Here is an 18,916-nt window from a genome sequence, read left to right as displayed (position 1 = left end):
GAGATACACAACTCAGCATGACAGCAGCCCTGCACACACCTGCAGCTTTCTGGCTTCCCAAGAACAGGGTTAGAGCTTATTAAAACCCTACAGAAAACCATTTCCAGCTTTCTCTTTTAGGCATCTCCATTAGCCTTCTGCTTGCCCTAAATGTTATCCATCGCCTCTATGAGCTATGTTAAACAATTCCCCCTAATTGTTTTTGAAAAATATCAGAGGGAAGTGAATTTTTTTTTTTTTTTTTGGTCTCTTTGGCCAAGCCCAGAATCAGGTCAAATAAAGATAATTTGGGGAAACACAAAGAAATGATAAATGCCTAAGAAAATAGAAATGCTAATTATTCTGATTTTAATCATTACATATTGCAAAAATGTATCTGGTTATCGAACTCCACAAATATAAGCAATTATTATGTATTAACTGAAATGAATTCAACAAGAGGGAGCTCCATAAGTTGGGTCTTCCGAGGGTGGATCACATAGCTGAAATGATGACAGGCCCCTGGGACCGAGGCTTTGCGGTCACCTCGCAGCTGTCCCGCTGCTTCTGTGGACAATGTGCAGATTTTCTCTGTGATTGAGTTCCAGGAATGCTCAGGATGGAGAAAAGGCAAGTGAAAATACCGCAAAGATACAGTTCTCACACTGTGCTGTAAAAATAAACATTTCCTGGGGAGCTGCAAGCTTTTGATTAATTTTCAGGATTTTGAAAAAGTTTATTCTGATCAGGGTTTTCCTTTGGCCAGTTTTATTGTTGCTTTTATGGAAGAGAGATTTTTCAAAAGTCTCTGTTCTGCCATTTCCCTGAGGCCACTCAGTCTTCACTGGAAGTTTATTTGATTTCACATAAATTTCATGACTTACTGAGATACATATCTGTACCTTGATGGACACGGTTCCTTTCTAAGCAAAAATTTATTTTTCTCAGTTAAAATGTTCTTTATAAAAGGTGTGTGTGTTGCATGGGACTGAAATTTCCCAGGGGGTAAAATTCCCAGGCAGGCAGAGATTTTGGTGAAACCACTCATCTGATTTTCATATGCTCAAAAGATAGAGTAGCAGAGTGCAGAGCCCAAACCCTTTTTTCTTGGTAATTGACACTGTGTTAGTTTATTTTTGTCACTGTCACGATATACCTGAGGCAAACTAGCTTTGTAAACAAAAGAAGTTGGTTCTGCTCACAGTTGTGAGGGGCTGGGGTGTAGGGCTCCACCTTTCGGCCCACCTCACCCTGCTGCTGGGAACACATGAGAGGGAAGAGATCACCTCTTGAAACAGGAATCCAGAGAGGAGCTGGGCCCTGCAATCCCTGCTAAAGCCATGCTCTCAGTTCCCTAGAAAACTCTTTCTAGGGTCCACCTCTGAAAGTCCCACCACACCCCAATACTGTCACACTGGGGACACATACAACTTTGGTGGGATGGGAAGACATGCTTGTCACACGAGCACGTCTAAACCACAGCAGTTAGATGTTACAGATTCTGGGTTTGCCTACGAGCTCCACTTCTGGTGAAAGCCCTTGAACGTCTCCTTTTAACAGAATGCAGAGTCTGGATGAGCCCTGGACAGAAGAGGAGGGAGACGGCCCAGACCACCCGTACTACAACAGCATTCCCAGCAAGATGCCTCCTCCAGGGGGGTTTCTGGATGCTCGACTGAAGACCAGGCCGAATGCTTCTGATGCAGGCCAAGTAAGTCTTAACGCTTTTCTCCTTGGACAGAGGCTCACTGAACTTCTTCTCGTTCCGTTTTCTTGAATTTTATTTCAGCCCGACATTCCACTTAGCTTTTGATGCAGCCCCACAGATGCTTTCATTGGAATTCACAAAGTGCACAAAGAAGAGAGGCTCTCGTGTGATACGGCAACGCATCAGCCAAGTGCCTCGGAATCATTCTGAGGTTCTTGAGCTATGAGTCCAAGGAGCCTTCTTCATCCTAGTGCCCATCCCATACTACTACAACCGTAATGAGGGAAAGAGACAGTCCAAGGTTTTTAAAAGCCCTCTGAAAAGAACTTTTAAGTTATGAGAATTTTGTGCATTTTTTTATTCCTTTTATTCCCCTCCAACTCAAAAATTTCCCTTTAACTCAAAATTATTATCTAGCATTATGACATCTCCATCCTGTTATATGATGAATTTCTCTCTGTTTTTCTTTTTTGTGATGCTGGGGATTGAACCCAGAGCCTCACACATGCTAAGCAAGTACTTTATCCCAGCTCTAGGAACTTTTAACTGTTGCCTACACATGCAAATAATAACTACATCAGTAAAAATGGCAAAATAACATTGAAATCAGAGATCTGACAGAGAGGGAATTTCCTGAGTTTTGTGGGGGGTCCTCTGAGAGTAAGTGACTCTGGGGGTGTGGGGGTGGGGTGGGTTGTGGCGCACAGATACTGTGGCTGACATGCACTTTAGAGCATATTGAGTCAAGTGGCTACTTATGGAAGAGACTGCTCTGTGGTCACACATAGGTCACAGGGTCATGCAAACCAGGAGGAGCGCGTGAGGCTTGATGAGGGAGCTGCCTTCCCCAACACCCACACAAACTGAGTTGTTAAATTTTAAAAAGATCTATGAGGTATGAAGAGGAAATTGGGTGTGACAGGATGTGAGGAGGCCATCAGTATCCCATCTAGTATGGTTTTTCCTTTCACATTGGGGATTGAACCCAGGGTCTTGCATTGAGCTACATCCCTGGCCCTTTTAAAATTTTTATTTTGAGACAAGTTCTTGTCAAGTTGCCAAGTGGCCCAGGGTGAGCTCCAACCTGCAATTTTTGTGCCTCAGGCTGCCAGAGTGCTGGGCTTACAGGTGGGTGCCATCAGGCTCAGCTTACATTATGGCTTTAAAGATGCGAAATGAAAAGAAAGAACAATTCCTTTTTTCTTTGTCCTTACATCTGTCTGTAGTTTGCAGGAAAAGAGCAAACTTATTACCAAGGAAGACATTTAGGAGATGCGTTTGGTGAAGACTGGCAGAAAGCACCCAGCAGGCAAGGTGAGAATCACAGAACACCCGGAGCAGGGCACACACCAGCGGTCGCTCCTCCTGTGAGCAGCGCCAGGGCAGCTGGGGCATGTGCCCTGGGCCCCAAATGAGACTGTGGAGGCACAGAGCCTCCTGCGGCCCCTGTCAGGGTTGAAGTCCCTCTGTGTCCTGCAGGCTGACCTCCTACAGCCTCCTCTGCCCCGGGAGCTTGCCTGCCCCTGCAGGGCTGCTGAGCATCTGACAATCCAGGCACTTATGCTCCTTTCCAAGGGGAGTGGGTAAGGCAGCTCTCAAGTGTGTTTCATACCAAAGAGCTCCAAGCTCTTCCACAGGGTGAATCCAGCTCCCTCCATAAGAAATTGCTGTCCTCCCTTCTTTGTCTTGCTCCACTTCCTTCCCTCCACCTTGGAATTCAGGGGAAGATGTAAGGGGAGCACAGACACTTTCTTTGGCTACAGAAGCAGCACTGGGATGAGTCCCTCCCAGGGCCTGAGCGTGTTAGGAGGAAGCATCATGTTTTAGCAAATCGAATAATGCATACTTATATCACATGCTAAAAATAATTTAGACGGAAATGTATGTTTAATTAGGTGCAACTATACCTAGTTTAGACATAACTCTTATCTAGATGTCTAAAAGTTATTTAGATATATTTTCATATAACTAAAGTTTACTTATAATTATCTAGGGATCATTAACTGATCAGATAAGTCATCTACAGTTATTATATACATTATAATAACTTCCCTTTTCTCCTTTTTTCTTTCCACTAATTGATTAATAGATTTATTCATGTGTCTTGCTTACTCTTCTCTCATTGCTGGAACAAATACCCAACACCCAAAATGAAGGAAGGAAATGTGTATTTAGCTCACAGTAAGTGGAGGTTTTAGTCTATACTCGGCTGGCTCCAAGGCAGAGCGCCACATGGCAGAAAGCATCCATTCAAGGTAGCAGCAAAGAGCAGAAAGCCAAGCAAGGGCAGCAGCTCAGGTGGCTAGCTAGCCTCTCTCCCCTCTTTACATTGTAATGCAGAGTATCTGCCCCAGGACTCTCCTACCCTAATCCCAGCATTGGATCATGAATCAATCACCAACTCCAGAAGCTGCCCCATGACTGCATGAGGCTTCGGGGGGACACCTAGGCACAAAGCATAATGCCATCCATCTAATCTATCTGTCTTTTAGACATTTTTTTCTACTTTAAAAATTCCCTCCTTTTCTGAGGGCCAGCTACTAATTCTAAAGGACCTGAAGGAGGTGGATCCAACAATGCCTCTGTAAATACACATTCAGCCCTTTATTGGTTTAATAGTAATGCTTATTCCTTCATTATAGAACACTTATGCTGGTGAGTAAGTGATAGTGTTTCTCACATTTTCTCCATGTACAAGAACGTCACATCTTGCCCATCCCCCGAAGAAAGGCCTCAATACTGGTCAAGGCAATGAAATGCAAGGCCTGACTAAGCCAGCATGTGACTTTGCCTCAAAATTTAGCAGAAATGGCAAATTACAGATTTATTTTTACCAGAGGTACTTTTGCACTGTGAGCTCATCACCTCTGTCCTATATACATTTAAATGTATTCATATAATGTGTGCATGTGTACGTATAATTGTTAGACTGAAGAGTATATATTATTCCTGCTAGATATTTCCTTTGTTATAAAACATATCAGGTTTATTTAAAAACGTTTTTTGGGATATTTTCAAATTATTACTATTATTTTTTTCATTTGTGTATTTGGTACACAGCTCCTCCTGTTTTCAGCTTCCCCAGTGCTGGGATTGTAGGTGTGTGCCACCACATCCAGTCACACTGGCCAGCTTAGCACACGCACGGCTGGAGCCAGCATGGCATGTGGTGCTGGGATCACACTCCAGTTCCTGCGCTTGCCTAAGCAGGCGCTTAGTCCACTAAGCAGCAGACAGGTCTAGGACAGAGAATTCAGTATACTCCCCAGAACAAAGTGACCCTGGCCAGAATGTGAGACTCAACTCTTGTTAAGTTTCAAACTCTTACTGGAAAGCAGTAAATATTTTACATAGAACGAATATGAACATTCATTCATTAGCTAGTAGTTCTTCCCCTTAGACAAATACCCACTCAAGGTGCTACTGCGACACTCACAGATCAGCCTGGCCCAGCATCTGCTGTTATTTACATTTAGAAAGACTGGCATGAAGTATCTGCATGCTTCGTGCTATGGGGCTTTTGATTTTATCCTTTTGAAATTAGTTTGTAATAGTCTATCCAAAAGGCAGATGTGTTTGTAATCCATACAGATCTGTAGACTGCACCCAGCAGTTGCTGAGCAAGGCAGGCGATGGAGAAACAGCCGCTTACATGTAGAAATTGCACTTGAGAAGAGAGTAGAAGCACAGTTCCTGATTTTGCAGATGTCCCCAGCGGAGGGAGGCTAGAACAACACCTCACTGTCACAGGAACTGGCTGGGAGTTGGCTGTGCGCTGGCAGACATCCCACGACAGGCTTTTGGGAAAGATTCTGAAAAAGCCTCAAAAGGACTGTTGCCAGCTCTACTGAGCTGTCTGTAACATCACTGCCCCTGGGGTATGAAATACACCCTGTTTCCAGAAATGTGACTGGACCTTCTCTTGGAGATGCTTATATAAGTGGCTTGGAAACAGAGCTCAAATTGAAAGATCTGAGCAGGCACTCTTGGGCAACACCTTCTATGTGTGGGGACAGAACATTCAGGATCCTGAGTCTGGCCTTAGCATTGCTTCAGCCAGCTAGGAATGCCGTGGCCAGCATCACTGCCTCAGAGGAAAGAGAGGAGAGACGCCTCAATCTGAGCCCACCCTGGACCTTGGTCAGTGTGGCAGCTCTGCTTTGTGAGGAAAGTCTCTCAGTGTGTTAAGGGGTAGTCCACAATTCATAAAGCATTCATCAATATGTAACAAGAGAAGGGAAACTAAGGTTTGTGGTTCCTCTGGTCAGTCACTGGATCTTGGAGAGTGTGGAAAAGAGAAAAGGAGGTGGGTCATCTTCTGCTTACTGGGGTGCTGAGTTCTGGGGTAGCATGTCCTGGAATCTTTGGCAAGGCTCCTAGTCAGCATGGTGTCTATGCTGACACTGGCTGGGAGGTTCCATTTCAATAGGGAGAACTGGGAAGCATCCTCATCAGGATTTGTTTCGGACAGTCTTGTTTTCTGGAAGGTTACTGGATAATGGGGGCTAAGGGTGACCTGCTGCTCTGAGCAGGTGGGGTCTGGTTAGAAGAGGCTGGTCACTGGGGGTGTGACATGGAGCCACATCTCTCTCCTGGCCCCTTCCTTCCTCTCTGCTTCCTGTCTGGCATGGTGTGAGCATCTTTCTCTCCACTCTGCCCTTCTGCCATACTTTCCTGCCCTGGGGCCAGCCAACCGTGGACTCAACATGTGGGCTAAAATAAAGCTCTCCTTCTTTAAGTGGTGAGCTTGGGGTATTTTGTCCCAGTGACGTGGTCAGTGACCAGAGCACCAACACAGCAAAGACAGGCTTAAAAGAGGAAACTTTAACCTATGGTTTTGGCTCTGCAGGAAGAATTTTCTGAGGAGTGAGTAGGCTTACAGAATTCCCCTGTGCAGTGCTGGGTGGCCCAGCCACAGAACCACCCTGAGGGGCACGAACATACTAAGGGGAAAGCATCCTTTTCTTTCAGGGTCATTGGACATCTACAGTACACCGGAAGGGAAAGCACCTGTGCCCACCGTGGGAGAAGGACCTACCTATGTCAACACCCGGCACATCCCGGCACAGGCCCGTCCAGCCACGGCCAACAGCACAGACAGTAGCCCACGGAAAGACCTCTTTGACATGAGTAGGCCTCTCTTTGTCTCTCATTTTCTTCTCTTCTGAGGTTTCTTTTTAACACTTACAATGACTGAGTTTTCTGCCAGCAGGATTTGGAGGCAGCAATGATTAGCTGCACTGTTCTGGGCTACGACTGGGATTACACAATCTTTTCTGGAATCAAGAGGCCGATCCAACTTCCCTCTCTTTTTGGAGTTGATTTTCCTCTTGAAGACCTGCAGATACATTGAGAATGTGTTCATTTATTGTATGGGTTATTACATACCAACTATTGCATTGTTTGCTAAAGATGCAAAGATGAAATGGCCCATATTCACAGGGCTCTGGGCTGGGGAGATAGCTCAGCAGTTTAGGTGCCTGCCTAGCAAGTGCATGGTCTTGAGTTCAATCCCCAGTACAAAAACAAAAAAATTAAGAAAACAGAAAGTGCAACACACCCCTCTTCTGTACATGTTCTTTCTCCCTTCCGCCACACCATCTCTCATTCTTTCTGTCTCCCTCCTTACTCCCCAAAATGTATTAAGCACTTACCATGTGTCAAATACTTTTCTATTTACTGAAGATATACGGAAAAACAAATCAGTACCTCCTCTAACAGGGACTAAATAAGCCACTGTGTATTGCCAGGTAGTGAGGAGTGCTTTGGCACATGATAGAGCAGGACAAGGAGGGAGGTGGGATGAACCAGAGAGGGCCATATGGTGGAATGTAGACCCTGGGCTTTCTGCTTGTCATGGGGATTGGAAAAATTAAATCATTCGCAAGCTGAAATGGAAGGAAAGTGGAAATTATTTTTTACAAATTTGGAAAGAGCTTCCAAAACTCACTAAAAGTGTTATGGCTTGAAGTTTTTGATTGCTTAAGAACTTGACAGGATGCGGGGGCGGGAGAAGAGATGAGCGTGGAATGAGTGTCTGCTATGTGTGAAGTTCTTGTTATTTTATTTAATTTTATCAGTCACGCTACAGGTAGATATTACAGCTATTATTGCTGCAGCTATTTTATGGAAGTGGAAATAGAACCCTAGAAGTTAAGTAGCCTCACCACACGTGGAGGCAGCCTTGCTGGTCTGGAGGCTGCCGTTCCCACGTGGGTGATGCCGAGGGCAAGTGCCTACATGACACAAGGCAGGACTGTGACATCCACGCTCTGTTCCACACAAACACTAAGGAATCCCATTCTAGCAAAAAGCACCTGAGCCAGAAGAACTGGTTGAAACTTAATGTGTAAAACTACCTTACAGAATACTTAATCTGAATCCTTCATTTAAGCAGTGTGGAAATACCCCAGGTGTCTCAGTTACTCTTCTCTTGTTACTGGAACAAATACCCGACATCCAAAATAAAGGAAGAAAAAGTATATTTAGCTCACAGTTACTGGAGGTTTCAGTCCATACTCAGCTGGCTCCAAGGCAGAGTGGCACATGGCAGAGAACAACATTTCATGGCGACAGCAAAGAGCAAGAGAGCACAGGGAGGAGTAGCAGCAGCAATGGCTACAGAGAGCAAGTCTGTCTCCCTTAAATTGCATTCAGGCTATAAGCCCCAGGCTGGGTGTAGTACTCACACCCATAATCCCAGAAGTACTAAAACCTATAATCCCAGTGGATCATGAGTTAATCTCAAGCTCTAGAAGTCCCCGCTTTGGGAGGACAACTGGTCACAAACCATAACACCAAGCGACTTTCCCAAGTTGCAGATCAAAGTGGTGAAACCTCAAAGCCTTTACTTCAGTTGTCACATTATCTTCTGGCTGCAGCCTTTTTCCTACTTAATTTTGTCATTTTACCAGGCTCCCAAGGAGAGTTCAACGGGATTTGGCTAGGTTTTGAGAACAATAAGAGCCACTAATTAATTTCTGCGCCTTCTCCTGGAGCCAGAGGATAGGAAACAAAGCAGAAAGGGCCTCAGAGATGCAGGTGCCTTTTCAAAATTATGGAAATAGAGCCCACACTTTGTTCATCTTGAACCACTAGGAGTAAGTACTAGTGGTCGTGGTGGTGATGGTGATGATGACGATGACCTCACTTACTTAATTGAGTCAGTTTGTGGCCTTCAGACTGGAAGTCGCAGTCTTCTTGTGAAGTACAATTGCTAGTTATGATTGCTTTGCCTTCTTTCTACCTTTTATCTCTTCTATCTAACCTCATTTCTAATCTTTTTATTCGCATGTCTGTAAAAAAAAAAAATCAATTGCCAAAAAGATCCCAGATGGCGGGACTGGGGAGATAGCTCAGTGGTCTAAGTGTCTGCTTGGCAAGTGCAAGGATGTGGGTTCAATCCCTGCAACCACATGTCATGTGTATGGATACCCTGTGCCAAATAAATATTTTTTTAAAAAAAGATGCAAGATGGGTTTTGCACATTCACCTCTTTTCTTTTCATCTACTAACATCCACTAAACTGGGCCTATGCTGAATACTTAGAGCCCAAGCTGTATCCTAGGAACAGCACAGGGCTCTGGAGCAGTGGTTGGGCCTAGGGAGAGTGAGTTCTGTCCTGCGGTGCCTGCATCACAGTGGGTGGGCAGTGCGACCCCCAGAAATCACCATCGCGCCTTACAGCTGCATAGCACGGTGTGTGCTTTGCCGAGGGCTTTGCATATACTACTTTACTGGAAAAACGAACTTCAAAGTTCAATTAAGTGTACTTGCCACTGGTATTGCTTGCCACTGGTATCTTTTGCTGTTAGAAGTCATACTATTACCAGATACCTGACAGTGGGAAGGTGTTTCACAGGGAATAAAGCCATGCTCCATGCTGAGTATGCAAACGAAAACCGCTGCCAGAGGAAAATAGGTACAGTGAATGGGAGGCAGAGCTGGCCTGCAGCAAATCAATGGGAGACACTCAGGATTGGGAAATAATCCTTCAGTGGGCTGGGTTTAGGTGTACATTAAATTCAAGCTTTATAGCTTTGTCTTTTCCTCTGGACTTTGTGAGATTTTATTCAGAATTCCCTAAGGAGGCTGGCTGGCATTCCAAGGAAAGGAGATCGTGTGAAACGTAGATGGCCTATCACAGGCGCACCGATGTCATTCCACCTAGCTGGACCATGGGTGCGCTTGAAACTTTTGCGCGAACCACAATTCCCAGCTGCTGGGGGAAAGCAGACCCACTGAGAACGGCGTGCCAGGCTTTAGAGTGTGCTTTTAAATGCTTGTTACGCTGTCCTGTTATCTTTCCAGCCAGTCAGCTTTCTCTAGTCTTACGCACTCTGGAGGAGGTGTGAGTGCATTTGCATCTCTTGCATGACATTTTTTTCCCCATAATTTTATTGAGAAACAAATAGCAGTGAGACAGTTTCAAACCAAATTGCTAGGAGAGTTTCAATAATTAACATATTGCATACATTCTTCCTAGTGGTTAATTGTTGTACAAGATGCGGACATGATATCCTATTTACAAACACTATTAGAACAAATCCCTCCATTCATTAAGAGAATGCAACTATATATCTATCCTAACCATTTTGAATACGCAGATACAAAATAGACATTCATCTGTATCCCCTTTTTTTATTTAGTTCTGTTATTTGAATATTATAGGTGTGTTAACTCAGCAAAATATTCTGAAAGAGTCCAGTAGTACATAATAGTATTGGGTCTTCCGCTTGACTGGCAGTCTGAAATTGTTGACCTGAGTCTCCTACAGCTCAACATAAAAGCATGGCTTGACTTTTCTTACACTTCGTTTTTATACTTTGCTGCTGGATGGTTAAGACCAAGGTAAAGCAGGACCTATGCAACAAGAGTTGTAGCTTTATGATTTCCTCTCTCAGGGATATTGACTCTTTGCTGGACATTGTTGTTGTTGACAGAGCCTTTCGAAGATGCTCTCAAGAACCAGGCCCTGGGGCCCGTGTTGAGCAAGGCCGCCTCCGTGGAATGCATCAGCCCGGTCTCACCCAGAGCCCCAGATGCCAAGATACTGGAGGAACTGCATGCTGAGCCTTGGTACCAGGGAGAGATGAGCAGGAAAGAGGCCGAGGGGCTGCTGGAGAAAGATGGAGATTTCCTGGTCAGGAAGAGCACCACCAACCCCGGCTCCTTCGTTCTCACGGGCATGCACAACGGCCAGGCTAAGCACCTGCTGCTGGTGGACCCTGAAGGCACGGTGAGGCACGGGTGGGGCCTTCCAGCCAGCTGTACCCACCTTCAACCAGCTCTGCTTGCCCAGAGCACCTGCCAGGGACAGAGGACTTTTGCTTTCAGCCAGAGCTGGGCAGCTGTTGTCAGGGATTAGGGCCACATCTGAGTCAGAAAAGTTGGAAAATTATAACAGCCCAGATTGAAAGTGTTGACTTCATGTCCTTTAAGATAAATAAATGCAGAAACTTCGGCTTTCTGTATGGAGATTTTAAAAATGTTGGTTTCCTTTTCTTTGTTATAGTCAGAAAGACTTTTGCTTGGAATTAAAACCTAAATGTGAAAGACAGAACTATTAAGCCATAAAGAGAATTATTAAAAGAAAATTCTCTAAAAAGAACAAATATATTCCCAGTAAACAAGGAAAAACCGGCTCCTGGGCTTTCAGGACAAATCTCAAATATACAAAAGTTGCATTACTGAGGTTTCTGCGTTAGTTGTGAAATATGCTGACCAGTGAGTCAAACCCCCATTCAATATTCTCTTTATTTCCCACTCAGACAGGTAAAGCCCAGTGACACTGAGTTTAGCCCTTCCTGGCTATGCAGTTGGATAATTCTACTGTCTGAATAATTCTATGCCTGGGGCTGAATGGTTGACTTTCCCGTCAACAAATATATTTGACTTGGCCCTGGGGCACAATCCAATAAATGCTCACAGTTTAATAAGTGTAATTAATTCAATGTAACTGTTGAGTAGATCCCAGAATTGTTTACATCTTATCTGATGACAACAAAAAAGCAAAGTAGAATCATTTATATAGACTCACTTAAGTGACTGGCAGGAGAAACGAAATGCCAGTCTTCAGTTGGACTTGAGCAGTCTCTCTGGGTGGGGGCGGGGCAGGCGGGGTAGGAGCAGGGCCACCTGGCTCATCCTTACCCAGGGGTCTAGCCTGAGGTGCATGCACACTTCCACTTGTGATGCTCTTCAAATATTGGTGTCTTCCCAGTTCCTTTTTCCTCTCCACCGGAGCAACTACTTCCCCTAATGAGTGTGGCTATTTCCTTCCCCCTGCCATAGCTATATATATAGCTATATAGTTGTTTCACCCCAACAGGCTCTTGGAGATTTTCCCTTTTTTGGCGGAACTGGGGATTGAACTCAAGGTCCTTGTGCTTGCCAGGGAAGCGCTTATTCTACTGAGCCATCTCCCCAATCCTTCTTGGAGATGTTCTGTACATCAGCTCATTACTTCAGCAGGCTGCTTGTCCTCTCCTGTAGACATTCCCTTGCTCAGCTTTGGGGTCAGGAGTGTCTAAGCTGCTAAAAACCTCATGCACGTTTCTCTCTGTACCAGGGTCAGTCTCCCTGAGACAGGTCCGAGAAGTAGAGTTTTGGCCAGTGGAACCACACACATTTAGTTTCATGAGGGTCTGCACTTGTTCTGCCTAGGCTGGGTCACAGAGGCCCGCACCAGCCTTGCCTCTGCTCCAGCGTCACTGGAGCCTTGCTAGTTAGTGAGAGAACAGAATCAAAGGAGGTCTGGGGTCTGATTTGCAGTTCTTTGAGTGCCTATCATTAGCAGAATAGCAGGCTACATTAGGTATCTCTTGGAAATATTACAATCTTATTTTTTCCTCATGCTTTTCTTTTGATTTTTTTAATTGAGTTTTCTTGTTGAATTATTTTTTTGGGGGGATGGTTGCTCTTTTATGTTTTTGTTGTCTTTTTTGGTTATATGGTAATTTTGTCTGTGATATTCATCAAATAGAAGACTTGCTGGTGTGGTGGCACATGCCTCTAATTCCAGCACTAGGGAGAGGCTGAGGTAGGAAGATCCCATGAGTTTGAGGTTGGCCTGGACTACATGGCAAGTTCAAGGCCAGCCTGCACTACATAGTGAGACCCTATCTCAAAAAAACTATAATATCAACAACAGCAAATACAAATCTTTCTTTGGAATGTAACCAAATTGATCCATGTTTGATTTTCTGGTTTTAAATTCTTTTTTATCCATAAATTGCAAATATACCATATTTTAATATTCTTGTCTATTTTTTGATTAATTTATTTATTTATGTGGGGGGGCCAGCTCAGCCCACCAGGGGCGGAGCTGGCTGGCATGTGGTGCTGGGGGAATGAACCGCGGTCCCCATGCTTTGCTAAGCTTGTTCTAAGTAGGTGCTCCAGACCACTGAGCCATCTCACCAGCCCCTATTCTTGTCTATTAGTTTCATCTTTCACAATTAGGGTTTAATTCCAACTGGTGGTTCTTTTGAATACACTATCGATAGTCTCAACATTTTGGTCTCCATATAGTAAGTCTATTTTGGTTTGTTGCTATTTACTAAATCGTTCCTTCTTTTTCTCGTCTTGACGCCGCTTCTGTAACACACCGAGTCCTGTGTGTCATGGGGCTGCCTTTGGACTGTCCGGTGTGGTCTGCTGCTTGTTCCTTATGCAGGCACTGTCCTGCCATAATCATTAGAACACTGTCTTACATCAGGCCATACCAGTCCTTCATGTTGACTGACTCTCCTTTGTCCAAACCCTTTATTCTTAACCCTTTATTCTTTAGTTAGAATCACTTTTTCAATCCACCAAAAACACACTAAGACTTTGATGGAATTTTCACTGATTGTAAGGAATAATTTGGGGGAGGAGCAAACATTTTTCAGTGCTAGATCATAGTGTTCTTAAACACGGCCCAAGCCTCCACTTACTGTTTTTATTTTTATTTATTTTTATGTATTTAGCACGGGGTCTCACTACACAGCTTGGACTCCTAATGATCCTCCTGTTTTCAGCCTTCCCAGCTCTGGGATTACAGGCATGCGCCACTGTGTCTGGATTTTGCACGCAGGGCCAGGGCCAGAGTAGCATGTGGTGCTGGGAATTGAACCCTAATCCCTGTGCTTGCCTAAGCCGGGGTTTAGTCCTCTGAGCCATCTCACTGGCCCTAACATGTCTTTAATAGAGTTTTTAAATTCCATCCAGAAATGTTATTCTGCTACTTTCTTTAGGTTGTTTCCTAGAGTGTCTACTTGTAAAGGGCAAATTATTTCAGGTACTTTTCTTCAACAGTGACTGCAGTAGAAAGAAAAATGTGGTGTGGTCTTGGGCCCAGACAGTTCACCAATTCCAGCAGTTTTCCTGGAGCATTGGCCCTGCCTTTGTAAACACTGGTGATCTGTCTCCTACCTGCCTTGACCATCCTTACACCTGTTCTGGCCACACAGCTTGGACTTGGCTGGGATGGGATGCCCTTATCTGCCCCCACCTGAAAGGGAAGGTTTCAAGACTCTGTTCCATTAGGAAGGTTTGGTCTGGGCATGGTGGTGCATGCTATAATCCCAGCACTCAGGACGCTCAAACACGCTGAGTTTGAACCAAGCCAGGGACACATAGTGAGGTCCTGTCTCGAAGAACCAAAAAAAAAAAAAAGGATAAGGAAGAGAAAGAAAAAAGGAGATTTGCAGTAGACTTTTGGTACATTGTCCTTGTCAGCTTTTAAAAGCAATTCATTCATCCATGTATTCAACAGATAAACACTGACTACCAGATATCATTTTTGGCACCTGGTAGATATCTGTAAACCATTTAGAAAGAAAAATTCTGCTCTGGTAAAACTAATGTATGCATCATTACATAATTACTTTTATCATATGTAGGTGTTGATGTATATTAAATGCTACTTCAACATCTTTTGAGATGATAACATATTGTTTCCATAAATTGGTTAAAATGAGAGTTATGTGGGCAGATCTTTTTTCTTCTGATGTCATGATCCCATTACAAATGCTACTCTATATTGGCATGCAATAACTGGGACATATCTTGTTGGATTTTCTGAAAGATTTTTTCGGTGTATGTGTTTGTAAGTGAAGTCCATGGCATTTGTCTTTGTTGCTTATGTGTGTGTGCCCAGTGTGGGTGGGTATCAAGAGGGTGGGATCCCGCTTACCCCTTGGAGTAAGCAAGGTTTATTCCACGCCAGAGAAGGCTGATCAGGGAATCTGGTCTGACTTTTATCCTCACTAGATCCTCTGGATACTCCCCGTGTCTTTATTCTCATTTACTGTTGCTTGAATGTGCTTATCACAAACAAGCATTTGTTAATTTACTTACGTTTTTGCTCCCCCTTCCACTAGACCATGGGTCCCCATGGGGGCATGTTGCAGGAGCTGAGTGGTGGGCTGGTGGGTGACGAGTGACGCTGTGTCCATTCTTATAGCCTTACGTCTCTGTCGGAGCTCCCCTTCTGTCAGAGCGGTCTGGCAGTAGATGCTCATAGGAGCGAGAACCCTGCTGGGAACCATGTTGCCTCTTCCTTTGAATCCTCATCAAACCAAACCCCTGTGTCTTCATCCTTAAAAATTCTCTCCCACTATACTGGTCCCTGCTATGAAAATAAACCATAATCTCTATTAAGGTAGAAAGTTATTTATTACTGAATCTCTCGATACCTGGAATAGTGTCTGGCGTACAGTAAGTAGGGTTTCAATAGGTATTGGGTGGATATTTGATCAACTCATACTCTTACAGGCTAAGAACTGAGTCTCCAAGAAGGTCCCTGAGGTGAGCTGGGGGTAGGGCAAGGACTGAACCTCTTAGCAGATGCAGACTCACAAATACAGTTTCTCAACACAGTTAGCCCAAGGCTCCTTCTGCTTGCATAAGGTATGTAACAATTTAGGTATGATTATCTAAAAGAAAATAGGAGAGAAAATATGCAAGCAATTCTATGGGAATACAAATATTGCAGTTGACAGTGTTTGGTATTTAAAACATAAAATGTTAAAAATTCTAGCTAAGCATATCACGATATAGAACAAAGCTAATTAAGTTTTTAATTCACTCAGGCTTTATGGACCAAAGAATGATTTAAAAAGAGATACACACTAATAATAATATATCTATTATACATTCACAAGCTGGAGCAAGAAAGTAGAACGTGGAATATGGCACTGTGACACTGTAAAACGGTTCGACCAAGTGTCCATGCAAGCCCATACTCAAAGTACCGCTGTTTATGAAATTTTAATCTTGGAGGAGAAATCTGTCATGCCTTTGAGAATGTTTGCTGAGTCAGACCTAGTAAAGACTGTCAGGGTGGAGCTTTTAGCTAGAGCTGAGGAACTAGTTTAACTGACCCTGTGGAGGAGAGCTGGAGCTGAGAAGACACTGGAAACGGGAGACTTAATTAAAAATGTAATGCCACTTCCTTGCTGTGAGGACACCAAAATAGACAGCGAACACATTCTCTTCAATATTTATTCATCTGATTTCCATGGCAATCGGTAGGTCCCTAACTATAAAGGAGGGAACTTGGCAGAGCAGGTTAGTCAGAGGAAGAAGGATGTGAAATGGGTCTGCGTCTAAATTCACTCAGAGTCTCCCCCACCTGCCAGCCCTCCCACCCTGTCCAAGGCCATGGGCCAGATGACAAGGGCCACCCGTGGCTGCTTCCAAGCCCCCTTGGTCAGGAGCAGAGAATACTCTGACATAGCAGTTGGAAAGAGCTGGTGACTGGGAGAACCCCAGGGAATAGTCTGGACTCCCCTCTTTTCCTTGGCAATGTCTTCTGAATCAGTCAGCCTGCCTGTGTCTAGAGCTGTCCCTCAAGTCACTCACTGACTCATGCCAATGGCCTCACAAAGCCAGCACGTGGGTGGGCATCGTGCATGGGCCTGGGTGGGCCATGGGAACTGGACTTCATTCACGTGGCCTCAGTTTGTTGCACGTTTCTGTGCACACAGTGGGTTCATTCCTCATTCAATCATAAAACAGCAATGAAAGCCCAGCCTTTCCTCATTTTCTAAGTTTTTCTTTTATCCTCTGTAATTTTAAAATCAGAAAAGATTTTTTGGGTAAAGGTCCAAAAAACACAGATAACAAAAGACAAAATAGACAAATGGGCTTGCATTAAATTAAAAGACTTCTGTGCAGCAAAAGATACACTTAGTAGAGGAAAGAGACAGCCTAAGTGTGTGGAAGAGGGTATTCAGAAACTACTCATTTGATAGAGGATTAATATGCAGAATATTGAAAGAACTAAACTCAATAGAAAGTAATCGAATTAAAAATTAAAAGACCCAGGCTGCCCAGTTAGCTCAGCAGACTAAAGTGCCTCCTTAGGCAGAGTGCAGCAGCAGGGGTTCGATCCCCAGCGTGCTGTGCCAGCCCCTCCCTCAGGGTGTGCCAAGACTGCGGTTGACACTGGGCATGGTGGCACACACCTGTAATCCCAGCTCTTGGGAGGCTGAAAACAGGAGGCTCACTATGAGTCCGATCTGTGTAGTGAGGCCTGGAACACCCTGTAGACCCTGTACTAAATACATTTAAAAAAAAATTAAAAGACCTAAATAGACATTTCTCAAAACAAGACACACAAAGGACTGGCAGGTGTGTGGAGAGATACTCATATCATGAGTCATCCCACTAAAATATCATCTCACCCAAGTTCAAATAACTATGATTAAAATGACAAAAATAACAGACGTGGTAAAGATTCAGAGAGAGGTCTGCCCTTCTTCCCTGCTGGTAGGAGTGTAAATTGAACAGTCATTATGGAAAACAGTATGGAGGGTCCTCAAAATATTAACAATAGAACTATAGGAGGATCCAGCAGTCTTACCACCCAGGGATAAGGAAGGCACCCTGCATACCCACGTCTGCTGCAGCATTATTCACGACAGCCAAGATGTGGGACCAAGCTAGCTGGCAAATGGTTAGAGAAAACAGGGCACATACGCACTGCGAGAGAATCCGCTGCTGCTGCAGCAGGGGTGAAATCCTGTGACCTGAAGCCTGCTGGACAAAGAAGAGAACATTGTTGAGTGGAATGAGTGAGGCACAGAAAGATGAGCGCCACATGATCTCCCTGGCATGTGGAATCCAAAGAAGTTGGTCACATAGAAGAAAAGAGTGCAGTGGCGGTCACCAAAGGCTGGGAGAGAGAGGGGAGGGAGACAGGCTGAAGGGTGCAAAGTTACAGGAAGAAGAACTCTGGTCTTGTATTGCACTGTAGGGGGGCTGTAGTAACAGTAATGTATTGTACATGTTACAAATCTGGAAGAGAAAACTCTGAATGCTTGGGGCCAGGGAGATGGCTTAGTAGAATAAGTACTTGCCTGGCAAGTGCAAGGATCTGAGTTCAATCCCCAGTTCTGCCAGAAAAAAAAAGATAATAAAATAAAATAAAAAATAAGAAGAAGTGATGCTCAGGTGAGGTGATAGATATGCCACCTACTTGGAGCTGATGATCACACATGAATTGGAACAGCACACCACACCCCACATATTTGTATAATTAATATTATATGACATAATATTGACATAAATTATACGTCAATTTAAGAAAATTTCCTTGGCCTTTCCACAGAACAATTCCTCCACGTTTTCAAAGTTTCCTTGATCCAAGCAGTCTGGGCTGTACCGGAGCAACAAATACAATCTGCCTTCTCACTGGCATCACCCAGCAGAGCTGCAGCCCTGATATACACCAGGTCCTTGTGTGTCTCCGTGGGGTGCCTGTGTCCTGGGTCCACCTCTCCATGCAGAATCTCAAGAGTGGAGAGCTGGCTAAGTGCACTGGCTCTCCATGGCCAACTCCATTGGTCTCCCCTATAGCCAGGAGCTGCGCAGTGCCTGCCGGGATGCGGAATCTTTGCCCAGCAGTACTATCTCAGCAACACTCCATTTACATATTTATCCATGTAACACCAAAAAATATAATCCAATAAAATACAAGAGAAAGGCACTTAAAGACAAGCACCGGCCCCCCAGACTCTTCACCTCTCACTCATTTCCGAGACATGTCACTAGCAGTCTCTCTTCAAAGTTCTCTTGACAGAGCACCCATGCCTCCGTGCCAAAGCAGTGTGCTTAAAATGACATCTGTTGATTTAATCATTCAAAGTATCTTTTGTTGATGTTGCAAAGGGAAAACTGAAGTTTAGGTCATGTTTGCTACTTTTGATTTTTTGATGGGTTTTGATGAGTTTCTAGCCTAAA

General features: G+C 44.3%; 1 protein-coding gene across 1 annotated transcript in view; it reads left to right on the top strand.

The window, feature by feature from the left end:
* Shc3 (SHC adaptor protein 3) overlaps nt 1–18,916 on the top strand; it is a 168,995-nt gene that overhangs the window by 135,417 nt on the left and 14,662 nt on the right. Inside the window, exons 9-12 of the mRNA XM_004644090.2 lie at nt 1,540–1,690; nt 2,914–3,001; nt 6,659–6,817; nt 10,630–10,925. Of these exons, the coding sequence (XP_004644147.2) occupies nt 1,540–1,690; nt 2,914–3,001; nt 6,659–6,817; nt 10,630–10,925 (694 nt within the window). The remainder of the gene's footprint in view (nt 1–1,539; nt 1,691–2,913; nt 3,002–6,658; nt 6,818–10,629; nt 10,926–18,916) is intronic.

This window comes from Octodon degus, unplaced genomic scaffold (genome assembly GCF_000260255.1).
Source record: "Octodon degus isolate 3935 unplaced genomic scaffold, OctDeg1.0 scaffold00192, whole genome shotgun sequence".
Classification (NCBI taxonomy): Eukaryota; Metazoa; Chordata; class Mammalia; order Rodentia; family Octodontidae; genus Octodon; species Octodon degus.
Note: the sequence above shows the minus strand (reverse complement) of the source record. Positions and strands in the feature narration are given on the sequence as shown.